This window comes from Aethalodelphis obliquidens, unplaced genomic scaffold (assembly GCF_003676395.1).
Source record: "Aethalodelphis obliquidens isolate GAN/ISIS:26980383/991018 unplaced genomic scaffold, ASM367639v1 scaffold9, whole genome shotgun sequence".
NCBI lineage: Eukaryota > Metazoa > Chordata > Mammalia > Artiodactyla > Delphinidae > Aethalodelphis > Aethalodelphis obliquidens.
This window is the reverse complement of record NW_020837953.1, coordinates 26,644,835-26,671,471: the sequence shown is the minus strand read 5'-3', so window position 1 is coordinate 26,671,471 and position 26,637 is coordinate 26,644,835. Positions and strand designations below refer to the sequence as shown.

At 53.1% G+C, this 26,637-nt stretch overlaps 2 protein-coding genes and 1 pseudogene across 10 annotated transcripts in view; 2 read left to right on the top strand and 1 right to left on the bottom strand.

Annotated features, from left to right (window-relative positions):
* ZNF362 (zinc finger protein 362) overlaps positions 1–12,297 on the top strand; it is a 37,213-nt gene extending 24,916 nt beyond the window's left edge. For 8 of the 9 annotated variants that reach the window (XM_027109205.1, XM_027109202.1, XM_027109206.1 and 5 more), the window contains 3 exons: positions 7,130–7,208; positions 7,324–7,482; positions 10,500–12,297. In XM_027109205.1, the coding sequence (XP_026965006.1) occupies positions 7,130–7,208; positions 7,324–7,482; positions 10,500–10,616 (355 nt within the window). In that variant the 3' untranslated portion in view covers positions 10,617–12,297. Of the gene's footprint in view, positions 1–7,129; positions 7,209–7,323; positions 7,483–7,557; positions 7,606–10,499 lie in introns of all 9 variants that reach the window. The other variant, XM_027109210.1, reaches the window with a different exon arrangement.
* Positions 11,237–12,297, top strand: LOC113621866 (uncharacterized; annotated as a pseudogene).
* Positions 12,298–15,270: 2,973 nt separating this feature from the next.
* On the bottom strand, positions 15,271–19,916 carry A3GALT2 (alpha 1,3-galactosyltransferase 2). Its single transcript, XM_027108279.1, is given in 6 exon segments — positions 15,271–15,931; positions 18,745–18,879; positions 19,177–19,266; positions 19,474–19,531; positions 19,534–19,550; positions 19,864–19,916. Coding segments are annotated over 6 exon segments (1,014 nt in total).
* Between the last annotated feature and the right edge of the window lie 6,721 nt (positions 19,917–26,637).

Here is a 26,637-nt window from a genome sequence, read left to right as displayed (position 1 = left end):
CCTGGGGAGGCTACATTCCCACTTACAAAGTACAGGCCTTGTTTCTTACTATCAGGCTTGTCATGCCTAATTAAATCAAATTTGTCATTAAATGTGACATTTCTGGCATGGTCATGGTTACAAATTTGATTTACCCAATTATATCCTGTTAGGAAGGAGGACAGATTCTTAGTGAACCTATTTACAGAAACTAATGGTCATAAAAAGGAAAAGGTCTCAGTAAAGGCACTTTGAATATTTTTTAGCAACTGTTCTGAGTAGTTTTGTAGACAAGACCAATAGTGTTTTTTCAATAGGACCGTTATTTTAAAATTTCCTTGATAATTCATTAGTTTATATCTATGTTAAATCTGTATAGTCCTCCTGCCGTGCCCGCCCCCCCCCCCCCCCAAATTCTAAAGGGTTAGCTGGAGCAAGACACCATTTAAGGAATATCCTATTCCAGTTTGTTCAAATATAGCCTCCTAAATTGAAGATTAGGGATAGATCAAAGAAAAAAAAAAAGGGGGGTTTCTCACATGCCCGTTAGAAAATAGAACATTAACCACAATTAAATCACTTTCATGCAGTCCTAGGTCATAATTCCTGTTCCCCAGTCTTGGGGAAGTTAGTTCGCTCTGCAAAGTTGTCTGCTTCTGGACTAAAGACTTGGTTCCTGCTTTGGCCTTGCACAGTGTCTGGTCATGGTGATGGGTCATCTTGGAAGCTTGTGCCCCATGTCTCTTCCCAAAGTGTAAAGAGCCAGGTGCACTGGTACAGTCCTCTACTGAGGCCGTCAGCTCTTGATGTTTCTTTCAGAAGACTCAATCTCTGACCTGAAGCACAGGCCTTGAGGCAAGTGTGAGGGAGGGAACCAGACCTGTTGAGAAGACTAAATGACTCTGGGCCATTTATTATATAACCAACAGTATCAGAATGGAGAATAGAGGCCTCTATTAAGGTATAATGTATGATCAGTTGTTCAGATTCAGAGCATATTATAGGCAGCAGGGGTGTTGACACATTGTCACGGTCTTTTAATTGATCTCATAAAGCTTGTGTTATGATTGGCACTAAAAAGCATAGTTAAATCTAGAAAAAAAAATCTTTTTAAAGACATTTCTCTGTGGATATTAATGGTACTAGTCTCTGTACATGAAAACAAGTTGTTAGGTTTTTTCCATCCATCTTAAAAAGTACACATATATATATTATATGCAATTATATATTATATATGATATTACTCTATATTATATATATGTGAATTATATGTAATTACATATATACACACACATAAAATTAACTCAGGGAGATTGAGCTTCTTTTCTCTTGATCTGCCAACTTTCTTATGGTAGACACTTCAAAGGCCGGCTCTCATTCTAGTGTTTGGCTAATTCAAATGTGGAGAATACAAAACATGCCCTCACTGGGAGCTTTTATAAAGCGGGGGAGCAAATCTTTGGTGTTGCCCAGTGGCCAGCTGGAAACTCCAAGCACATCTCGGTGTAAAAGTTACCTTGATATTTTATTATTCTGAAGGTGGGGCCTGGGTTTGAGAAAGGCTATAGCACAAAGTTGGTAGAGTAGGCAGAACAGGAGCGTCAGTCTGGTAGGTAATAAACACAGTAGCAAGTAGTAATTAGTAAGAAGCCCAGCGTTTTCAGAAGTAGACATTTGTTTGAAAATATTATTTAAGACCATGACCAAAGAAGCAAGAAAAAATTAACAGGCCCTTGAGGGGAGAGTGTTTTTAAATTTATTTATTTAATTTATGTATTATTTTTGGCTGTGTTGGATCTTCGTTGCTGTGCGCGGGCTTTTTCTAGTTGCAGCAAGTGGGGCTTCTCTTGTTGCGGAGCACGGGGTCTAGGCACGCAGGCTTCAGTAGTTGTGGCACGCGTGCTCAGTAGTTGTGGCGCACAGGCTTAGTTGCTGCGAGGCACGTGGGATCTTTCCGGGCTAGGGCGTAAACCCGTGTCCCCTGCATTGGCAGGCGGATTCCTAATCACTGCGCCACCAGGGAAGCCCAAGGGGAGAGTGTTTTGTCAGAATGTTCCTTGTTCAGGGGTTGCTCTCTGTTCCTGAGGGCACCATTTTTTTCTCCCTCTATTTTTTTCTTTTGAGTGATTTGAGTTCATAGCGGTTGGAAACCAAACAAGCAACATAAGAGGGTCCTATCAACATTTAGAGACAAATTATTAGTCATTATGCAGTGGCGTATATAATTAAACCAGCGTGTCCTAACCCAGTGACAAAGAAGCTGGTGTCCCTAGTGCCCGCCAGTCCCAGAATCCTTAAGACAAACAAACCAAAAGAAGCCAAACATAAAGAAGCAACCAGATTCCAGGTTGCTTTTCTCCCATTCCACAGAGACTCCTGTTCTTTGCCCCTTGATGGAGAACCAGACAGGGCATATAATCAAATCCATCTTCTCAACGTTCTGCCAATAATAAAGGGGGTAAAAGAAGGTCATGTCAAAACAGAACTAGCCCCGGTCAAGTAATAAAAATAGAGCTAGAAGCAGGTTGAGCAGGATCCCGCCTGGGAGTTGAGACAGATGTGCCTGGGAGCACGTGACGGTTCATGTAGTTGAACGGCGCTGGCAGTTCTGGAGCATCTTGGTGGGACCTCTGTCTGTGAACGGAAGGCAACAAGACAAGAAAAGCAGGTGACTTGCAAAGTGCTTGCAGAAATCCAGACTTCAGAAGGATCGGCCCTGTAAATTATAAATACATGTATTTAAGGGGAAAAGTAACAGGAATTTGTAGTGAGTCTGTTCACGGTAGAGATACAGCAGTAGTCTCGTGCAGTTAGCATCTGGATAAGATCACACATCTGTAGATATCACGAGGCCGAAGTCAGGGGATAACCCTGTTTTATGAAGGAGTTAGTAAGGTATAAGAAAGGGCTCAACGTTTTACCTGTTTGGGGAACGTATGTTAGACAAAGTGACCCTGGATTTGTTTGTTTATTCAGTGGTTTTTGCCTGTGTTTTCCTTCTTCTGGCTGTGCGATGTTGTGTACATGTGTGGTGATAATTGTGACAGGGGTAGGTTTTCTCAAGTGTGATGATAGTGATGGTGATAACATCCTAGCAACAACTGTTCCTTGTCAGAGAGCTCCTAAGTGCCCAGCCCTGCATAAGATATTTACATGTGAGGTGTCCATAAAGTCCTTACAAATCTGAAAAGTGCCACGGAGAGACAGCCACCTTGAGGAAGGTCCACTGTCACTGTATCGTTTTAGTTACAAAGCACAGTGGGACTGAAGCCATTCAATATAACGTGCCGCTTATTACCTGGAAAATAAAGGATAAATGATAACTAATGAATCCTCGATAATTTTATTTAAACATTGAATAAATTTCCCCTTCGTGTTTTTCATAAATTGTTTGTCTTAAAGAGACATGAGTGTATTAAAAACTAACACTGGGGGGACTTCTCTGGCGGTCCAGTGGTTAGGACTCCGCGCTTTCACTACTGAGGGTGCGGGTTCGATCTCTGGTCGGGAAATTAAGATCCCGCGAGCCGTGCGTTGTGGCCAAAAAAAACCAAAACAAAACAAAACTAACACTGTGAAACTGTCTTAGGAACGCCCTTTCAGTAAGTTACAGTCCTTACAGTCCTTATTATTATCCCCGTTTTAGAGGTGAGGAAACTGGGGCTCGGGAGGCACAGTTGCTTGGCCAAGGCCACACCACTAAGAGGAGGCAGAAGCGAGATGTGAGCCAGAGCGCCGAGGAGCAGCCCTGCCTTGGAGGAGGGAGGGGGCTGGGATGTTGGCTGCAGAAGAAACTCAGGTGGGAGCGAGGTCCAGGCAGGAGAGCAGGGCTAGTCTTCGGGGCCCCGGGGTGGGGCTGGGACAGTGGGGGTGAAGGAGCAGCCCAGGAGCCCCGATTTCAGCTCAGCTTCCCTGCGCCTGGAATTGGTGGGGAGCTCCCCATCACTACAGATGCGGGAGTCAGGCCTGGGTGCCCGCCTAGTGGGGAGATGCCCTGCAAAGAGAGGACTCTGATGTTGGGGTTGAGGGCTTAGCCTTGACTTGAAATTCAGGGGTGAAGAGCTCAGGGGCCAGTTATCAGGGGGAAACTTTGCTCCCTGAAGCCCTTCTGAGGCCCAGTGCTGGCTGCCATGCATGACAGATCGGTGGTCAGAGGCTGGCTCTGGGCCAAAGGAACTCCCACCATGCACCGGGAGGCTGGTGGATGTGAAAACTTCCGTGAAAGGGGGAGGTATGTAATGGAGGTTGGGGAGGATAATCGGAGTCAAGGATTGAAGGGTCCATAGTCCTCTCTCATGAGAGATGGGAATGGTGTTCCCAGCAGGAGGAACGGCACGAGCAAAGGCTCAGAGACTTGCTGGGGGTGTGGATTTGGATTCTGTCCTGGAGAAGGGGGAGACAGTAGGGGAGACCATGACAAGGTCAGGTCCCTGCGCTGCTGCTGTGGTGGAGGGGAGAGGCTGAGGCCGGGAGTCCAAGAAGGAGCCTGGGCAGCTGTGGCACTTGGGGAGGAGGCCAGAGGAGCAAGGTCCTGAGGTAGGGCCTGATGTCCCTGTAGAACCATCCATCGGTCAGTCAACAAACACTTGTGAAATACCCTTGAGGAATGGGCGTTGTTGATTATGTGGAACATATTACTATTGTCAGTAACTGACTTCAGGAGGAAAGAACTCACCTTCCTATGTACCAAGTCCTCTCTACTGAGCCTGTGCCAGGCCCTGGGATGATGGTGGTGAACGAGACAAAGGGCATCTTGCTCTCAAGGAGGGAGGCAGCTTAGAAAACAGTGACTAGACATTGACAAAATACGTGCCTACACATAGACTTCTGCTCAGGGGTGGGCTGCAGGGGCCAGGTCTAGTCTGGAGGGTCAGGAAAGGCTGCCACGATCAAGGGGCTTTTATACTGAGAACAGGAGTCTGGGTTTTAGCTAGGCATTAGCTGGGGGAAGAGTGTGCCTGGGAGAGGATCAGCCTGGATACCAGATGGAAGGTAGGAAGGGACTTGGAATGCTGGGGCGGGGGGCGTGGAGGGAGGTGGTGGGCCTGGAGCCTTGGGGCAGGGAAGAGGCATGACTTGGGCAGCAGTGGGAGGCGAGGGTTCTGGGGTGGGCGTTGTGGAATTTAAAACAAGATCAGCACATGTCCTGGGGTCCCTCGGTCCCCTCTGCCACCGAGTTCCACAGCCCTGGAGGGGAATGAGGATGGGATGAAATGGAGGGATTCTGGCGGCAGGCGGAGCCGGTCCAGATGACCCTTCAGGTCCTACTGTTGTAGAGATGGGGTGCAGTAGCCTGGGATGATGTCCCCAAACACGTGACACCCCCAAATGTGCAGGTAGAATAGGGGTCCTCAGAACTGGGCCAGCACATTTCCACCTGGCCTGTCTCCGTGCAGCCTGAGATGAGCCATCTCTGCCTTTGGGGTTCTCCGTCTAGTAGAGGAGACAGAGGAGGGGCGGCCTCGCTGCTGAGGATGCAGCCAGGACACAGGGGTGGCGGGCAGAAGCATCAATCAGCCGTGGTTGCCAGATGAGAAATGGTCCTCTGACCAGGACGCAGGGTGCAGGAGCAGGGAGGTGAGGCCGAACCACACGTGAAGGGCTTCGAATGGCACACTAGGGAATTCAGACTGTCACTGTTCATAGTGGGCAGTCAAGGTCGTGGGCTTACTTACGGCAGGGAGTGTTCTTTATTCCAGCCTGGCCAGCATGGGGGCCTGCCCTGGGGGACCTTAGTTTGTCTGACGAGTCTGTTGATGGGCGGAGCAAACCCAGGGCGGGCTGTGGCTTTAGGGAAGGAGCCAGACCGGGTGGTCAGAGCTGGATTCTCCCTCCACCTAATGCTGATCAGCAGCTTAGGCAAAAGAGGTTCAGGTCCAGTCTGCATTTCATTACCTACCTGCTTGGCACAGGGTTTGCCAGAGCAGGTGACTGAAGACAAGCCTAGGAGAGCAGGGAGGGCCTCCCGTCCCGGTGTGTGCGCCTCGCTCCCCAGCCCCGTTTCCACACCCCATCCTGGTCCTCCTCCATCCTCACCCGGCTGCTGGACCAGCACAAGCCGCAACAGCCAGCAGAAAGCCCGGCCATCAGCCTGCAAGTCACTGCTCCCAAGTCTCCTTCTCAGTGAGGACCCCGACCACCCTATTTAACATTGTACCCTCCCCATGCACTCACGACCCCCCTCACCTGCTCTGCTTCTTCTCACAGCACTTATTACCTTCTACACGCACTTTACTTACTTATTTCATGCTCATTGTTTCCACAAGGCAGTGGGTTTTTTCTGTTTTCTTCACAGATATGTTCCAAGCACCCAGGGTGGTGCCTGGCACACGGGTGCCTGATATAACAATTGTTAAATGAATGAATAATAGTAATACTGGCAAGTGGTGATGGAGCCCTGACTCTGTGCCAGTACTTGGCTAAGCCCCTTCCACATATTATCTAATGGAATCTTCACAAAGCCCAGTGAAGTAGGGACTGTATTTTTATACCCATTTTGCAGATGAGGAAACCGAGGCTCAGTGATTTGACCAAGGCCACCCAGCTAGTAAATGGTAGAGCCAGTGTGAGGACAAAAAGGGGCTCACAGGAAGGACACAGAGGCTGACTTTCAGGGCCACCCTGTCCTGCATTCTCTCAGTAGCTGCGGTGACCAGGTAGCCATTTGGGGAAGAGGCAGGAAATAGAAATGGGGGGCCAATTAGAGGGTGATGTCTCCTGAGAGAAAGAGGCAGGGTGGGCAGCGAAGGTCCTGGCAAAGCTGTGAATCTGCCCTTTTCAGTGGGTGGTCTGCAGGTGGCTTTTTTAGAAGAGGGGCAGAATGCCATCAAAGCAAGACTGCCATGATTAGCCGGGGGCCTGGGCGGGCTGTCTGAGTGGGTGCTGGTGGAGGGCCGGGTTCAGCGGGGCCCTGTGGGGAGCGTGGAGGCTCTGGTCACAGAATGGCTGTGGGAGGCCAGAGAAGAAAGGACGCGGGTAGCCTTTGAAGACCCAGCTCTTGCCTGGGGCTCACTCTGGGGAGAGTGTGTGGAGCGGGGAGCCTGGGAGGCTTGGGGGCCACAGGGGTGTGCAGGCTAGCCGAGGGCTTGAGGGCTGGAGCTGGCCTGGGGGACCTGTCAGGGATGCCACCTCACTGGGCTGCCTGTTGCAGAATCCACACAGGCGACAGACCCTACAAGTGCCCACATCCTGGCTGCGAAAAGGCTTTCACTCAGCTCTCCAACCTCCAGGTGAGTGCCGGCCTGCCTCCGCCAGGTGCACAGCCCCTCCTCCCCAGGGGAGCCTAAGGAGGGGTGGGGCTGGGGGAGTCCAGCCAGCTCCCGACCCCTGCTGTGCTCCCCGCAGTCTCACCAGCGCCAGCACAACAAGGACAAGCCCTACAAGTGTCCCAACTGCTACCGGGCCTACTCGGACTCCGCCTCCCTGCAGATCCACCTCTCGGCCCATGCCATCAAGCATGCCAAGGCCTACTGCTGCAGCATGTGCGGGCGGGCCTACACCTCGGTGAGTGCGGGGCCCCTGGGAGCCTCTCCCTCTCCCCGCCCTCCTCAGACCTGTACTGACGCTCCCATTTTCCAGACGAGGAAACTGAGGCCGAGAGAAGGGCAGTGACTTCCCAAGATCACAGTTAGTGGCAGAGCCAGGGCTTCTGCTTTCCACTTCTGTTTTCGGCTGCCTCAGGCCGAGCTCTCCCCAGGCAGCCTTTCGCCTGGCTTCTGGAGATGTGGTTTCTTCCAGGCAGTGTGGGGTGGTGGGCGGGGAGGCGCTGGCAACCTGCTCCCCAGAGCCAGGGAGGGAGAAGGACCTTTCCCCACTGGGGAAGCTGCAACGCCCGTCATGCCCACAAGGGGGCACAGTGACCTGGCCCAGAGCCACCGTCATCTCCCAGGAAAGGCCCACACAGGGCCAGAAAGGTGCCAGTCCTCCATCCCTGGATGGGAATTTTCCTAAACAAGGGCCTTTCACACCCAAGAGAGGGAGTCCAAGTGAGTCACTTTTGTGTGTCCTTCTGGCTATGTGTGTCCAAATATTCTGGTTAACAGATGCCCACGTGTACCCAGACTGATCACCAAGCCTCAGTTTCCTCATCTGTAAAATGGAAGAGGTAATAGTTCTTAACTTCTAGGGCTGTTGGCTGGCAGAGTCAGCGCCTGACAGACCTTAGCTAACACAATGATTTATTCACCCAGTGTTTGCTGAACACTTGTGCCAGGCACTTGGGAATCAGGATGAATCAAACAGACATATTCTTTGCCCCCAGGCAGGTTAGAGTCCACTGCTGGAGACAGACATTAAACAAGTAACCACACAAGTGGATATGTAATGACAAATCGTGGTAACTGCTCTAAGCAGGCTTTCTCAACCTCAGCCCGTGTTGACATCTTTGCCGAGGGGGTGCTGTCCTGTGCGTTATAGGATGTTTCGCAACATCCTTGGCCTCTACCCACTAGCAACCCCTCCCTGAAAATGCATCCAGACTTTGCCAAATGTCCCTGGGCTGGGGAGGGGGGGGAATTGCCTCTGATTGAGAACCACTGCTGTAAAGGAAAAAAGGGAAACGTATGTTTTGAAAGGCAGCTGCAGGGGGTACAAATTGGAGTTGGGGAAGGGAGATGGGTTGGGATAGGTGTATGAGGAAGTATCATTTAGAGGAAGCCTTGAAGGTAATTGGCCAGGTGAGGACGAGTGGAGCGGGAAGGACTTCCCGTGCAGGGGAACAGGGAATGCAAACACCCCCGACGTGGAACAGTCGCGGTGTGTTCCAGGAACTGAAGGAAAATTAGGTCACACGAGGCTGTCGGTCCCTGTTAGGGAGCCTGGATGTTTTTCCTGGTGGAGTGGGGACCCATGGGGAGGGGACTGTCCAGGAAGGTAGTTCTGAAAGTTCACTTTGGCTAGAGAAGGGCGCATGGATTGCACCTTCCTATATGCGTCCCCTCTTAGAGGAGGGGCCGCCAGCGGTCACAGCCATGGTTCTTAGAGGGGATATGAACTCTGGGGGGAAGGGGCTGTCACATCTCACCTGGCTTGAGGCCCCACAGAACAAGAATAATTACCTTTTTTTAAAAAAAACATATTAATGGATTGACTTTTAAACTACTTTAATACATAAAAGAAACATTTTAGAATAGTGAACCCTCGTGTTCCCATCAGCCCCCAGAGCCTGGCATCAGTCTATCCTGCCTTATCCATATCCCTGTTTTTTGAAGTAAAACTGACATCACATTGTTCCATCTGAAAATTTTTCACTTTGTGTCTTTAAACATAAAGACTGCTTTTTTGAACTTAGCCACAGTACCTTTATGATACCTTAAAATGATTCTCCGTAGTCCTTAATATCGTCAAATACCCAGGCGGTATTCACATTTTCATTTGTCTCATGGATGCCATAATTTATAATTTTATTTACTTATAAATTTTATTTTTTAATCAAGATCCAAATAAAATTCTTACATTGCACTGGGTCAATATATCTTTAAACTATTGGTCCTCCACCCCACCTCAACACCACTGCCTTTTTTTTTCTTTGCAATTTACTCATTGAAGAATAGTTTCCTAGTTTGGATTTTGCTGATGACTGCCCTTCGCTGTTGTTTGATAGCGCTTTGCCACCACATTTGAGGGCTTCCTCTGCCGGATTCTGAGCAAGCTGAGGTATGAGGCCAAGGAGTGGCAGGTGGGAACCAGAGCACCACCTTAGTGTGAAAGCCTGTGGGCCTGCAGGTGAGCCTTGGGTCACCTCGCCTACCCAGTCTTGGGTGCCTCAGGTCAGACTTAGCAGAGTCTGTGGCAGTGCTCACGGGATGAGGTGAGCATGCCCAGTTTAAGCTTCCCAAAGTCACCAATCAGATCCGGCCCCACTTCTTCCCAAAGGAGGATGGAGCATGGGGGTGCAGAGGCTGGGGCTCCCATCACCACCTAGAACGAAATGTAGAGACTAGGGAAGCAGTGGTCCCCTCAACCCTAACTGCTAAGAGCTTTACCCACATCACCATAGCAACCCTTTGAGGTTGTTCCTTCCCCATCCCTGCCTGCAGAGGAGGAAACTGAGGCTTGGAGGGCTAAGATGACTTGTCCAACATTCCACTGCTGAGAAATGGCAGAGCCATGGTCAACTGAGGCCTACCGCTTCGCCCCCACTGGGAGAACCAGCCATATGGGGGCAGCTATGCTCAATCGGACAGGACTCCACTGCAGCCAGTTGGTAGACAGCAGCTGGCCTGGCCCTAGGGAGTTTTAGGTGGGCACTGCTGCGGGGTGAGCCTGGTGCCTGCCAGCTCTCTAGTCAGCACACTGTGGGCTCGGACTCTGGTAAATAAGCCAGCCCCCACTGCTGGCAGAGATGCGGCATCCCTAGAACCAATGCTGATGCCCGTCTGACCCCCCAAAGCTGTGGCTGTCCATCACTAGCCGGCCCACCTACCAAGGAGCCCTCCAGTGGCCGCTTGTGGGAACTGCAGCTCCCCCTGCACCCCTTGCCAGCAGTTGGTTGTAAGTTCTGAATCTCACCCCGCCCACAGGAGACCTACCTGATGAAGCACATGTCCAAACACACGGTGGTGGAGCACCTGGTGAGCCATCACTCGCCCCAGAGGACGGAGTCCCCCGGCATCCCGGTGCGAATTTCCCTCATCTGAGCCGACGCAAGGCGCCGCCCCGCCCTGCCCACTGGCAGACACAGACCCAGGCAGCACCAGGCCCCGACTCCCTCCAGGGGCCCTCCAGGAACAGCCGAGCTCTCTCACGACCTTCCTGACCTTCCAGAAAGCCTGGGCCGCAGAAGCCCTGCCCGGTCCAGCTCCGGGGGCGGCCAGGCCAACTGCAAGATTCTGGACTGTTCTGGTGGCATCCAAAGACGATCTCAGAGCACTTTGAACCTCTCTGCTGGGTTTTCCTTTTGTTCCCCACCCTTCACTTGCTTCACTGTTCTTTTTTTTTTTTTTTTAAGTTTGTTTTGGAAATAACAAAAAAGATATTTATTGGCCAAGAAGTTGGTGCTGCTAAGACCGAGAAATTAAAAGAACCGGACAGATGGACACAGAGAACCAGAGGGCAGCGTGGGACCTTATCTTGCCACGGCCTCAGGTCTTGAGGGGAAGGCTCAAGCCTGGGTTTCTGGACTGCAAAGGGGGCCCCCGGGTGGGAGGGGCAGGAGGCAGCTGGAGTGAGCCGCTTGCCCCTGGGTGCCAGCTCGAGCCTCCAGAGCTGCGCCCTGGGCATCACTGAGCAGAGGGATGTGGCAGCTACCAGGGCTACCCAGTCTTCAGGAGATGAAATGAGAGGGGCCGGGAGGTCCACAGGACCAAAGGGTGCAGTGTTGGCTGGGCTGGGTGCAGGCCCAGGGAAACGGGGTGGGGTGGGCTGGGTAAGACCTGGCACCCCTGCTGCCCTGAAGACCACCCCAGTCTACCTCGGTGCTGGCCAAGAAACCTATTGGCTACCTCTCCCACCATCCCAGACTGTGGGCAGGGGGAGGGAGTGGGCCTGGGGCAAGGACCCCCCTCTCCAGAATTTCCTCCAGATGGGGCAGTGCCCAAGGAGGGGTTACTTGTCTTCCCTGCCATGGAGGGGAATCCCCAGCCCAGGCCCTAAGCCCCTGGGCAGGGAAGGGATCCTCGGGGAGGAGGGTCCCGGGAACAGACCCTGCCCTCAGCTCCCACAGACACACCCCAATCTGAAAGCCATGCGTGTCCGTGTATATAGGAACTATGTACAGAGCCCGGAGAAGCCCCCCTACATCCCCTGGGGAAAAAAAAAAAAGAAAACTAGACAGAAACTCATCTATATATTCTGTATCTGGAGTTCCGTTTTGAATATTAACTGTGTTATTTTTATACACTTTTTAAGCCTTAACTCGCCATTGATTTACCAGTTTAACGTCTCCTGGGGTTTCTTTTCCCACGGGGTTCTCTGCCCCGCCCCCACCCCTTTGTTTGACTGGCGTCGTCTGATACTCAGTATTGTAGCTTTTTGTCCGCATGTTACTACCCTGTAAATACGCTGTTATACATACTGTTAACACCCCTTTGCTTTTTTCTATGGGACCTCCAGGCCACCATATTTAGAACTAGTTACCTTATTAAAAAAGAGAAAACAGTCTGTTGGCTTCTCAGTCTGCATCGTGGTGGCAGGGAGGTGAGGGCAGGTGCCCCTCAAGGCTTCAGGAACGAAGTGTGCGTTATATTGAAGGAAAGGGGTGGGGAGCAAAAAAAGTCAAACGTGGGGGAAGACACTAAAGGGGGCAAGAAACAAAGGAATTCCAAACCCTCTGCTCTTTGTATTTCTCTGTTGTGAAGAATAAACTGTACCTGCAGCCGGGTGGTGGCGGTGTGTGGCGTGCTCTGTGCGAGGGTGGGGCTGGGGGGCACCTTTCCACTGCTCCTCTCCCCTCCCCCGCCCTCCCCCAAGACTCGGGGAAGAAGGGAAATGCCCCTTCCTGCGTCCATCACTCGCAGCCAAGGACCATGAGGGCTCAGAGGAGTGAGTTCCCAGTGGTGGCTCATGGCTGAGTCACTTTCTCTCCCACGAGGCGGCTAGCACAGGGCCAGCCTTGATAAACTCTGGGGGAGTTCCTGCATCTCCGTCCTAGGCAATCAAAACAGTGACCCCCTTGGGGAAGATGTGTGTGCAGGGGACTTCTTGGTCTCCTCGATCACTGGACTAGCTGGAGGCTGTGAGGCTGGAGCTGCTGCTGCTGCAGGAGCCCGAGGATGAAGCTGAGTCTGAACAAAGGCGGGTGGAGAGCCGGAGACACATCATTGAGCCCTGAAGCTGTCTTGACCCCAGCACTGTCCTGTTACGTAAGCCAGTAAATCCTCGGTAGGGTTGATCTTTCGTTTTCCTCAGAGTCAGTTGCTAAACGTTTACCACAACACCACTGGCTGACTCTCCAATCAGATTCCTCATTCAGTGAGTTAGGAACAAGTTAGGCGATGGTGGGCACCTGAACGGGAAAATCCTGTATGTGTGTGGGGGTGGGGGGGTGCACGGGGTGCTGTGTCGGGCCAGACATAAGCAGAAGGACAAAGGAGGCAGAGAAGCGGAGACGGACAGAGGAGACTGAGGGCCAGCCAGTGGCAACCTTAGCTCCTGACTTTGTCTCCATCTTCTGGCCCACTCTAATTTCCTGCTTGTTCTCACATCAGTGAATTTATTTATAAGTTACCGTGTGACATCGGGTAAGTTAATTAACCTCTCTGTGCCCGATTTTCTCATAGGTAAAATGAGGGAAATAATAGTAACCAATTGATAGGGTGCATATGAGGATTAAATGAACCAATAGATATCTAAGGCTTAGAACTGTGCCTGGTACATAGTAAGCACCCAATAAATGTAATTGTTATTATTTGATGTAGCCCTGATGGATCTATGTCCTTTATGATCAAGGAACCCTGACTAGACAGCTGGTGATGTTTGGGAATTTTGGGGGGTGACATCCGAGCTGGCATGGTAGGTGGGATGGCTGGACAGGTGAAGATTTTGCATGTAGCAGTGACACTCGGGGGACTGGGAGTCTGATTTTCACCGGCTCACCTGGAAGCCCTCAGGAGCTTACCCGGTCCCTGAGGGTCCCAGCGTGGGTGCCGAGGATACTGTTGATTAACAGGGACACTGATGGAAGCAGCGGCAGGAGCTTATCCCCCGTTTTTCCTGCTGCTGCCCTGAGCCTCTCTACACCTGAGCCTGCCCCACCCCCACCCTGGGCCTCTGGGCAAGACAAAGGAGGTCCTCCACTCTATTCTGCTGTTTACCCCTCCCCCTCCTCAGGAAGGTCTCCACCCACAGCATGAGGCTCCCCTAGCCCAGCACCTGGAAACCCCTGACTCGAGCCATCACTTCCTCTTTAAAACAGGAAATGGCTGTCCTTTGGCGACTCCTTTGCTCTCCACGAACTTTTTCTGCAGCATCACAACCCCTGCAAGGAGGGTGATTGGCATCCCCACTTTACATATGAGAAAACTGAGACTCAGCAAGGGTAAGGAACTAGTCCACAGCCACACACAGAGTCAGAAGAGGAGCAGATTTCCATCCAGATCTTACTGGCCTGAGCTCAGGTCTCTGCTGGCCCAGGGCTCAGTGTGTGTGGCCCTTGGTGAATGATGCAGGCAGTGTAAGGTGGAGGACAGTCTCCCACCAGAGGAAGGGATGTCAGCCTATAGCCATCAAGCAATAACCTGTTCTTAGGCACACCTAGCCTGTTCTTAGCTCTAACCCAGAGTCCAAAGGGTCTTCTGGGTTCTGCTAATCTAGTTTAGTTAGGCAGGAGACACTGGGACCTTGGAACTGCTTGGGAGAGGGGAGATATCTGTTACATTAGCAACAACTGGAAGTGTTTGTAAAAACTGTTACTATGTGAAAACCATCACAGTTGGCTTATAGCCAGAATTGCTGCCCTACCTGAAAATAGTGGAGCCTGTTAAAAATGCAAGGTCTATGAGAACACTACACAAACGGGTCAGAAGACCTGGAGGTGAGTCCCACCCTCTCCCGGCCTCAGGGACTTCCAGCAGATAACTTTCCCGCAGCTATTTCCCGGAGGGAACCACCTTTCCTGGAGAGCCTGATGACTTCAGGCTTCTGTTCAGAACGTTGTGTCTTTCCCTATTGAGGATGACGAGTCTGGACAGCAGCCACGGATGAGGAAATTTATTTCCCAGACACCGTGGCCAAACAGCCATATGGGTCCCATGGCGAGGAAATGTCATTTTTATGGACCTGGATTCTCTAGGAGAAAGGGCCATAGGACACTTGGGAATAATGTATTTTATTATCATATTACTTAAATATGTACAAACTTTGCTGAGGGCGGCGGAGGTGAACCGGATGCCACTGTGTTTCTCTATCTGGGGCTCCTGCCCAGTGGCAGCTCTATTGGACCTGAGGGCCAGTCCTTGCTTTCCAGCTGCTGACCTCACAGACTGACTCACAGATTCTCTGGGTCCTTACGTAGTTATGTTCCCTTTGTGAGCCTCAGTCCCATTAAAAAAAGTGGGGGGATATGGGGAAGGGGCTAAAACGTCTCTTCGGGGGCCTCCACTGAACTCAGTAAGGTCAGAGGTGACAGGTTTCCAGGCAGCTGGCAGTATCTGGGTCGCTGTGAAAAGTCAGGGAAGGGATGGATCGCCCGCCTCGGGGAGGCGCTCCCCAAAGGCCGGGCCTCCTCCTGCCACCCCGGGCGGTGGGGGGTAGTATTCACGCAGTCTTCCCGCCACCCCACCCCACCCCCCGCCGTGCCACGCTGCTTCCAGAAGGGCCCCCGCCGGCGTTCGGGCCTCCAGGCCGAGGGCGTCTCTAGCCGCGCAGCAGGGCGTACTCCTTGGGCGCCCAGAGCAGTTGGGGGCGGCGAATCTCGGCCCGGTGGCCGACGTCGGAGCTCCAGCAGAACTCAGGCGACAGCAGCTTGGCGGGCTTGTGCAGCCAGAAGGACTTGCTGAGGTGGCTCTCGTCGTGCCAGCCCGCCTCCAGGCCGCGCGCGCGGTCCCGTCGCAGGCCCCGCACGCAGTAGGCCGTCAGCTGCCGCAGAGCCGCCACGCTGCCCCCGAACACGGCCGCGTGGTAGCAGAAGTCGCCCTCGCTCGGGCCCAGCGCGGCGGCCGAGCGCGCGTCCCGCTCGAAGGGCAGCAGCCGCCTCCCCCAACGGTAGTGTCAGACGAGCAGCTGCGCCACCGACTCGGCCAGTGCCTCGGACCCGAAAGTCCCGCTGAAGTGCTGGTCCACGTCCGCGCAGCGCAAGCAACGCGCCTCGGGGCCCAGCCGCCCGCCCAGCGCCGCGTGCAGCGCGCGCATGCGCAACATGGACACGTTCTGCCAGCGCAACCGGCGGCCCGGGCCCAGCCGTACGCGGGGCACGGCGGCCGGGCCCTCGGTGAACACGTAGTACACCACGCGCTGGCCCACCATGAAGTGCTGCTCAGCCGTCTTCAGGAAGTGCGCCAGGTACTTCTCCAGGTATCTGTCGGGCGGGGCGGGGCCGTCTTGAGTAAGCCGGGCCTCAGCGCACTCCGCCATCCGCGGAGACGTCTGGCTTCTGAGGCCTCACCTCGTCCGTACTTGTGCCCCTGCAACCCCAATCCCTGGAACTCCAAAACTGTCCAGCCCTGGAATCGTCCGAGGTGGATTAAAAATAATTACCCATTGTTTGCCACCCCTGCCCGGAGAGGCCCTTTGTTCCCCGCTTGAAGGCGGCTCTCTCCCTGACCGCTTCGATCAATAGAGTCCCGAGGAAGGGATGCTGTGCTGGCCCTTGGGAGGACCGGCTCGTTAGCCTTTGTCTCTTTAGAGCTCTGACCCTTCGCTTAAGAAGTCCCAGAGCTCAGGGCTTCCCTGGTGGCACAGTGGTTAGGAGTCCGCCTGCCAATGGAGGGCACACAGGTTCGAGCCTTGGTCCGGGATGATACCACATGCCCCGGAGCAACTAAGGCCGTGCGCCACGACTACTGAGCCTGCGCTCTAGAGCCCGCGAGCCGCAACTACTGAGCCCGAGCGCCGCAACTAAACCCCACGCGCCTAGAGCTCGTGCTCTGCAACAAGAGAAGCCACTGCAATGAGAAGCCTGCGCACTGCAACGAATCGCGGCAACTAGAGAAAGCCTGTGGGCAGCAACGAACACCCAACGCAGCCAAAAATAAATAAAAATAAGTAAATTAAAAAAAAAAGTATCAGAACTCAGATGCTGCCACGAAGTGAGGGAGACCAGCCTAGCCACGGAGAGAGGCGCCCGCCAGTCATCCACAGGACTTTTGGGAGCAGGGAGGGGCCCCCTGCTACTGAGCCCTGTCAGAATTCCTGAGCCACAAAATCACGAGCTGTGGTAGTAATGGACTGTTTTCAGTCACTGAGTTTGTGGTGATTCCTTACATAGGTAACCGGGACGTTCAGAATACTGGAAACTTTGTGTGAACAGGCCTTGGGATCCCAGGCTTCTAAAATAATCGAACTAATGCCTGATATTTTGGAACATTTGTCATGTGGCAGATAGTGTTCAAAGTAACGTGCATTATCTCATTTAATCCTCACCATTATTAGCTCCATCTCTCAGGTGAGGAAACTGAATCTCAAAGAGCTTCAGTAACTTGTGCAAGCAAGCATGCACATAGCTGGTAAGTGAAAGCCAGGATTTGAACCCAGCTTGGCACTGGAGCCTGTACTTTTACCTGCGCTTGCTCTATTCCGGGTGGAACTGTGAGAAACTGGAATCAGAGACCTTGGAAGCCTCAGCATCCCAGGGTGTTGGACTCATAGATCCTTGGAACTCAGGACCTCAGGACCCTGGAATTTCTGGACTCAAGAGACTCTGACCCCTAGGGCTGGTGCAGGAACACCCTACTCAGCATTCAGAGCAGAAGTGGGAACGCCAAGGCCCTGGAGAGGCCAGCAGTCCTGTTTGACCCCAGCCTCTCAGGGGCCCTCCTGGCTTTCCCTCCCTTCTAGAGTGAAAGGGACGGAGTTGGAGGAGCCCTGAGCAGTTGCCTGGAGCACAGGTCCCCAACCCCCCGGGCAGCGGACCAGGCCTCACAGCAGGAGGTGAGCGTCAGGTGAGTGAGCAAAGCTTCATCTGCCCCCATCGCTTGCATTACCACCTGAACCATCCCCTCCCCCCTCTCCCAACCCCTGGTCCGTGGAAAAATTGTCTTCCATGAAGCTGGTCCCTGGTGCCAAAAAGGTTGGTGACCGCTGGTCTGGGGTCTCTGAAGACAGAATTCCTTCCCCAGGCTTTTGGATATCTTTTCCTGGAGGCAGAGCTCTCAGTGCCTTCCCAAAGCAGCCTGTTCCATTATTAGAAACTCTTCCTTAAGTTGCCTTGAACTCTATCTCTCTGTACCTTAGGATTGTAGGATCTGATTGCCACTCTAAGCCAGGAGTCCCATTTGCATCTCTACTGGAAAGTGAATACCAGTTTGGACACCCTGACATCCATAATGGGGAGATGGGCAGGTCAGCCCCCTGAGGTTTCTTCTCCACCTCCCACTCTGGGTTCCTTGTCCATACCTGGGGGCCCCTTAGTTCCTCGATTGGCCTCCTCTCCTGTCGTGATTCTGTCTTCCCCGCTCCTCAGTCACTTGCCCCCATGGCCTCTCCCTCGACTTGGTCATCATCAGTCTGCCCCCCACCCCAAGTTGCGGCTTCACCCGTCCCACTGTCTGAGCCCCCGTCCTTCCAGCCCACTTCCTGTGATATCACCCCCAACAGTACTTCCTCACTGACTCCTCTGGTCTGCTGACCCTACCACTCTCCGCATCCTCCTTTCTTCACATCCCTCTTTATCCAGCCCAGATTCGCTCCCTCGCAAAAGCCCTCAGCTCCCCAGCCCCTCTTCCACCTTCAGACTTTCTTGGCGAACCTCCCCCCGCCCCGCCCTTTCTGTGTGCCTGCACCTGAGCCGCTGACCTCCACAGACGCTTCTGCAGCTGGGCCATCCCCTCTGTTTACCCAGGTCTCACCTCCTCTCACCTGAAAGACGCCATCATTTTCTCACCGCAAACCCAAGCCCTTCAGGTGATCAGCCCCAGGCCCTGGGCAGGTTCCTTCCAGGTTGTGATGCTGAGCCCTTGGCTGCCTGGGCTGGGTGGACTCCGGGGAGGAGGGGAAGGGAAAGGATGGTCCTGCCCTCATGCTGGGAGTCTGGGACAAGGGGTGTTGTCTTTGCTTCTCGCTTTATCCTGGGATCCTAAAGCCCAGGAGAATGGGGTGCTCCACCCCTACATCACGTGCACACCCCCTCCCACTCCCTGCTTGGATAGCACCGCTCCCCTCCCCGGGCCTTACCTGCCTACAGCAAAGACAGTCAGACTAATGGTGAGGTTCTGTACAGCCTCTTGCTGGGCCACATCTGGGTCAAAGGTGCCATCCCAAATAATGGGGGCCCCCCAGCAGGTACAGGTCAGGACTTCAGGCCGGGCCCTGGCCAGGGCAGGGATGGAGAGAGAGGTCCATTCATCTTCCTGCTTGCTGCATGGTCACCGCCACCTCCGCAGTCCTGGGCCCTAGGGACCCACAGATGGGTCACACCCAGGCCCTGCCCCTAGAAATCTCTTCCCAGATCCAGCGGAGTAGGGGGAGATGTGTTACCTGATGGGGCCCCTGGGTAGAGTGCCTAGCCCTGCCAGGGTGGGGGATGTGAGGAGGGCAGGAACGCTGGGGCAGAGCTCTGTAGGGTGTGTGGGTGTCCTTGGAATGGGAGAGATGGCAGCTCCTTACCAAGGATGCAGGGGACCTGTGAAGTTGTCTCTCAGCAGGGGCATTCTGGCCAAAGGGCAGATCCCCATGGGTGTGAGGACTCCCAGGTGCCTGTGGGGTGGGAGCATCAGTGAGGGGCATGCTGGCTTGCCCAGGAGCCCTGTCGCTTTGCTCCTTACAAGGAAGGAGAGCCCGCAAGGACGCTTGTGCGGGCCATGACAGGTGCCACTCTCCATCCCTCAAGGAGGCACTTGGAAAGAACCACTTCAACCCTGCCCTGCTGGTCCCATCGCAAGTGCTGGGGGAAGGGGGTTGTACCTGACTACAGGGAGCCCGTGCAGGAGCAGCCCTAAGAGGCCAAGTGCAGATAGGATCAGAAGATTCTCTTCCAGGCCCTGGGGGGTGGGGAGGGGGGGTCAGCAACTCATTTCTGCATATATTTTTATACACACACACACATATATATGAAAAATGAGGTAATTCAGCGTTCCATTTATTTGTTCGCTTTAATATGAATGTATTATTCTGTTCACTTGGCACAGACATTCAGAGGTACAAAAGAGTATAGACAGTGCAGTCCTTCCTGTTCCCAGCCACGGCCACCCAGTTCCCCTGCAAGGGGATAGTTTATGCACATACAGGCAAATATAAATATGGTAGCAAATTCTCCCTCCCTTCCCTCTGTCCCTTCCTCTGATTTTCTCCCACAAATGGTAGCACAGTGATACGCTGTTCTCCACCTTGCATTTTCCGCTGACCATTATGTCCTTGAGGTTGTTCCACCTCAGTACGTGAAGCGCTTCCTCACCCTTTTTTCCAGCTGCCTAATATGCCATTGACTAGAGGTGGCATCATTTACTTGACCAGGTCCCTTGTGATGAGCATTTAGATGTATAACATTTTGCTTTTCCTGGCAGCAAACCTGGGGGACAGTAAGTTAGGGGTTGGGGCACTTAGCCTGGGTAGGATTGACCTCGGACAGGGGAGAGTCTGGGAGGGGATGCAGGGAGGTTTGTGGCTCGGTGGCTGGGAGAGAGCGTCTGGGGCTTAGGGATGAGTTGCTGGGCTGCCCAGAGGGCCGGCTGTGGTCAGGGACCACGTGTCTATGGCGGCTCCAGTCACAGGGCCGGGTCCCTCCAGCAGAGCTCAGCGACCCCACTGCTGGCTCAGAGGAGGTGGACTTTGGGATTTGTGCCTGGTTGCTTGTTTTCCAGAAGGGCCCTACAAGTTGAGAATTTTAATAAGCTCCTCTCGGGGGGTCTCCTCCAACTCTCCTCAGCCCTTCTGGGTGCTGGTGTCTCTAGACAGACAGGACCCATATGGTGAAAGCCTGGCCACTGGGGCCAGACCCCCAGGTTCGAATCCCAGGCCACCACTTCTTAGCTGTCTGACCTTGGGCAAGGTTCTGGGCCTCTGCACTTTAGTCTCCTTGTCTAGAAATGCAGATAATAAGAATACATACCTTAGAGAGCTGCGATGGATATTGAGTTAATACCTATAAGTGATTAGAACAAGGCCTTGCACACAGGAAAAGGTCAGTAAGCTTTAGCTATTGTTGATTATCATTAGTAGTAGTATTCCTAAACAAGCCCTCAGGATTCTCTGCACAGCCTCCCAGCTCCCCTCCCTGCCCTATGAGTCCTTCCAAAATCTGCCTCCTCTGGTCTCTTTCAAGAAGCCTGCCTGATCAGACCCTCCCGCCCCTGCCTTTTCTGCTACCCCAGCTCACCGTTCCTCAGCAGGCGTATCCGGTAAATAGCTCAGAGGGGCACCTTGCGGTTGTGTGTGTACGTATCTGCCTGTGCATCTCAGGGTAGACACCCCTTCTGTTCAGCTGGTGAAACCTGGGTGCACTGACCCCTCCCTCTGCCTCGCCCACTGTCAGTCCCCAGGAGTGGGTGGTTGGCTTGGCCTCCTTGATCTCCGCCCCCCTCTGCCCCTCCTATTTCTCTGGCCCCCACAGTGATCCTGCCTGCTCATCCCCCACCAGGACCATTGCAGCAGCGACCTCCCTGCTCCCAGTCACTCCTGACACAGCCCCCAGAGTCAGCTCATAAAATACCACCTGCCTTAACTGTCCATGTCACATGAACAGGGAAATCCTCGAAGGGGAAATGCATTTAGTAGGCAAACATATGGAAGACTGTTCACCCTCACCAGTAATCAAAGACTTATAGATTAGAACTAGGTGGGATGTTTTGCCCATAAAATGAGCACTTTTTAAAAAGAAAGAAATGAAAATAGCCACACTGGGAGAATACAGCGAGACAGGCACTCTTACACCTGCTGGTGGGATGTAAATTGCTGCAGCTTTTTTGGAAAGCTACTTAGCTGTGGGAATTGAAGCTTTCAATAGTCATCCCATTTAATCCAATCACTGCAACTTCTGGGAATCTGTTCAAAGGAGATCATCTTCAGCATGGGAAAAGTTTATGCATCAAGATGTTCACCAGCTTCTGCTCATTCATGCGTTCAGCCTGTACTTATTGGTCACAGGCTCAGAATCAAGCACTGTGCTAGGTCAAGGATGCAGAGGTGAGCGAGACACAGACCTTGTCTTTAAGGGAGCCGGGCCAGGAAGATATGGGTGGCCAGGAAGGGAGGGGAATGGGGTCACATGACAGACTGCAAACAGATGAATGGAACACAGCACAGCAAGGCTGTGATTCGTGTAAATACAAGATACCATTATCTTGCAAATGGCAAGATACCATTGGGGAGAAGTCAGGGAGGCTTCCTGGAGGAGGTGACCCTTAAGCTAGGAGCTGAAGAACTAAAAGTTATCCACACAAAGAAGGCAGTGGGGCTTCCCTGGTGGCGCAGTGGTTGAGAATCCGCCTGCCGATGCAAAAAAAGAAGGCAGTGGAGGGGAAAGGGAGGTCCATGAAAAAGAAACAGCACTGTGTAAAAGTGACGAGGTGAGAGTGCTTGGAAAATACGGGGGACTGCAGGCCTGCCGCAGGGGCGGGGTATAGGGTGTGGATAGGAAGTGATAAGAGTTGAGGCTGGAGATAAGCCTGAGCCAGGTAACCCAGGGCCCACATTCCAGGATAAGGGGTTTGGACTTCATCTTGAAGGCCGTGGGGAGCCCTGAAAGCTCTTTCCTTCAGGGAGTGATGCTGTCACATTTTTACTTGGAAGATACTCCAGCTGAACTGTTGAGCCTGGACATGAGGCAGGGACCAGGTGGAGGCAGGAAGACAGGTGAGTGTTGGCAGTGGGTTGGGGAGGAGTAGGTGATGACTGGCTGTCAAGGAGGTTGATGGGCAGGACTTGGTCACTGATGAGAGGGACAGGGCTGGGGGACCAGGAAAGGAGATGGTGGCTGATAGTCCGGTTGGGGGTAAGAAGCTGGAGCTCAGAAGGCAGGCAGGCAGGCAGGCAGGCTTGGGAGAGAGTTCTGGGATTCACCAGGAGGGCAGGGACGCTGTGGAAGAGGGAGAGAGCAGAGGAAGGAGAGCCAGGGCCCAGGCACCCACCGAGGACACGGTTGGGGACGGGCAGGGGACTGAGTGAGCAGAGGAGGCAGTGGAGGCTGGGGTGGTGGTGGTGGAAGCAGCTCTTTCCGGAAGTTTGGCTGTAAAAGGAAAGGGAGAGGATGGTAACTGGAGGAGCTGAGGGCTTGGGATTGATGGAGGTGCGTGTGTTTCTTTCACACAGGGAGACTTGAGCTTGGTTGAACGTGGGCTGGAGGGCACCAGTGGAGAAGGCATTGTGCTGCCTTCTCAGATACAACTGAAAAAGGCCCCAGCATCCAGCCGAAGGGACTGGCTAAATAAACTTTTTATGAAGAGTCTGCAGTCACATGGAAAAAACTTGCACAAGAACCGTGAATGAAGAAAGCAGGATCTAAAATTGATGGGCACTGTGGTTACAATCTAGCAATGAAAACATGCCTGAGCGAATAAGACTGGAAGGAAAAACTTAAGTGACTGTGTAATAAGTTACGGGAGGGTTGTTCCCCTTTATTTGTGCCCCCAGTTGTCCGTAATGTGCTTTTATTGCTTTTTTAATGAAGGAAAAATACAGAGTTAGCCATTTAGGAAAAACAAGTGTTTTTAAGCCTTTCTAGTGACTGCAAGGTGAAGTCCACCTCTCTCAGCCCTGCCTGAGGAGCCTGCAAAATCATTTCAAGCACTCACACCAGACCCAACTTTCCCACCTCTAGAAACGGAGACTTCACAGTGGGCAGGCCAAGGATGCTCTCCTAGCATTGCTGGAAAAAGCAAATGGAGATAAACAACCCCACTGTTCGTCCTTAGGGAGTTGGATGAATGAATTATGCATTTCTATACAATGGAAAGCAACGTGGCCACTGAAAAGGATGAGTAGATTTATATGTGCTCTCGGGAAAAGGGCCTAAAGAATCAAGTGGAAGAGGAAGTAACAACTGTACATAGAGGCTGGCTGCGCTTCTGTGAGGGGGGAAGCCCCTCTACCTGTGTACCTGTGCATTTACAGACGTGTTTCTATGTTGTTTTATAAAAACGTAGGAAAGAATCTGAACAGCATTGCGCAATAGAAATATAATGTGAGCCAGGAACGTAAATTAAAATTTTCTAGTAGTAGCCATGTTAAAAAAGTGAAAAGAAACAACCGAAATTTTTAGTATTTTATTTTAACCTAATAGATCATTTCAATATGTAACCCCAAATATCATTTCAATATGTAATCGATATAAAAATTATTGAGATATTTTACAGTTGCTCCTGGAAGCGAGACTGCCCCCCCGGAGGGACGGCATGGGAGGTGCTGGGGCAGGAGAAGGCTGCAGCGGAGCTCTCTCTGCCCTCCCTGCCATCTGACCCTCTTAGCCGGCCCCTCACAACTAGGGCAGCCATGCAGAGTTGTCCCCAAGTGGTCCAGGTGGGCTCCAGCTGTCAGTCCTGGGAGGGTGCTGACACCCAGGCCTGCAACAGGCTCCTGCCGCCCCCTCCCATGGCCCAGCCAGGGAGCCCCTAGTCCACAGAGGCACCTGCCTGACCCATTCCTTCCAGTTCCTTGCTCTGATATTTTCAAAAGGGTCCCCTCCCCTCCACCCCGCTTCCACCTGCAGAAGGTGGTCCCACAAGGTGGCCTCATGTCCTGCTCCTGTACTCTCCTTGCTTTCAGGAAGAGGTTGAAGATCAGTCATTAGTTCCTAAGTGGGAACAAGTTTGCAATCCTGGACAGTCAATCCCAGTTGGAATAGAGGGCTCACAGTTGCAGTGGAAGGTGCGCCCCAAAGTCTGTTCTCTGCTCACCGAGGGGGCTCAGAGTTTAGGGCAGCAGGAGGAGTCGCCGAGCTCTTCACGGGCACGAGATCTCCCAGGATGCAGCCTCCCCCCACCCCACCACCCATTCCTTGGACCGTCTGTACCCCTTGGGCGATGTCCTCCAGTCACCTTCTCCCAGGACCTATATGGCTCAGCTGGTTCTCAGCAGGCCAGCCTTGGTGCCTCCTCCTTGACTGTTCTGGCCACCAGGCTGGACTCCTCTCGGGACAGCTGTCCCGCCTCATCTTCCCCCTGCTACTGGCAGCGTCCCCCCCTCACCTGAGTCCTTGCCATGACAGGAAGCTGGTGGGACAGCCTGCCAAGAACCTTCTCAGCTCAGAGCCGGGGAAGAAATGACCCATTCTTGGTGACTGGGGCCAAGCAGTTTCAGGCCATCTGCCAGAAACCACAGCCACAGGAGCAAGCAGGGATGAACTACCCGGAGAGGAGCCCCCTGGGGCCAATCACCTGGAAGAGGGTGGATGGAAGGCCAGCTCTGGTTGGCCAGAGGTGCTGAGACATTCTGTACTGACTCTTCCTCCCCAGGGCTCCTCGTGCCCCTCTTCAGTGTCATGGTCCTCGGGCCAGACTGTGGTGTTTGCCACCCAGGGAGAACCTTGTTCTGAGCGGACCTTCAGCCAGATCTCAAGGGCGCCGGTCACCTGAGTGTGACCTTGGACAGTTCACCTTGAGGAGCCCTTGATCTCTTCAGTAAAACAGGTACGTGCACCAATCACCCAGGACAGGGTAAGAGCCACACAAGGTAGTTACATGGAAAAGTTCTGGAAAGCTTGCACTAGGCAGGGTTTTTTTAAAGTGCAGGTTATGATCTATTAGAGGGCCATGAAATCAATCTTATGGATCATGACTGAGATTTTAAAAATATGAACAGGAAGGGAATTGAAAATATCAGAATGTATTGTACATCAGGGTAGGTATTGTTTTGTGATTGTTTTGTTTCAGTTATATATATTCAAGTACATACGTGAGGGTGGGAAAATTTTTTTAAACTGTCGGTCATGATCAAAAAAGTTTTGCAAAATTCTGTGTAAGGTGTAACTCTCAGGAGCAAACGCGTGTTGAAGGAGGCATCCTTCAAACTGGGGCCTTTCACCCCGAGTGAAGAAACGGCACTGATACTCACCTGTGTCAGTCAGCCCTGCAAATCCACCATATCCTCTTTCAGGGCTTTTAGTTCCCTTCTCCACCACACACATAAGGACAAACTCAGTTTGGGCCCGACATTGTCCTCCAGTAAGGGAAAGTGGAGGTCCAGCGTGGACTCGCTGAGCTGCACGGGCCACGGTGGGCCGGCCCGCCTGGCCTGGAGAGGGGAGGGCAGCGCAGGGGGCTCCCTAGGCGCCCTCTCCACCAGGCACCTTCCCCGACTTCCCCGAGGTTCTGAGGTCCTTGCCCCCTGCCACTCCCCCTCGGCCCAGGGTCCTGCACTGGCCTCTGTCCCGTCGCCATTCCCGACCTCCGGGACCACCAGACTTTCCAGTCCTGGCTCCACCCTCTGGGTCGGCCACTAGCCAGTTTTGTTTCTCCTCTTCCTCCGGGTAGTGGCTACATTTTAAAAGGCCTTCCAGAGAGTTCTCGTCCAGATATGGGTACTGGCTCTTAAAAGGTCCCTGCTTATCTCCCCGGGCCCTGCCGTTACAGCATGTCACAGACTGAGTGAACGGTGAGCGGTCTGCGCCTGGAAGGCCCTTCTCCTTTATTCGAGGCTTAGGCGTCACCTCCTTGAGGCAGAGACTCTCCTAATAGTTTGCTATTGCAGCATCCAGAAAGCGCTGAGGGGTCGAGTGAGCCAAAGCCACCTCAAGGGCAGTTCTGGATGGGGCGCTGCAGCCAGCCACCACAGGTGTCTGCGGCGGAGGGAAGGGTCTGGGCTCTGCCTCAGGTGTGCCAGATATCCCTGGCCCAACAGCATCGTGTCTCCCTGGTGGCAGTGCTGGGTAGGGGGGCTCAGAGTTGAAGGGGCCCTGGACCTCGCACTCCAGGGGACACCCATGTGAAGAACAGAGGTGGGATCTGCTTTTCTCGTGTGGACTGGGACCAAGGGCACCCTCAAAGGACCCAGCCCCAGCGAAACGTGGAGGATATGTTATCCAGTTAAGGTGGTCGTCCCTCCCCCAACCCAGGGACCCACCCCTCTCCTGACAGATGAAAAGTAGCTATTCAGGACCACAGAAGGCATCCCCAGGGGAGAAAGGCACAGAAGGAA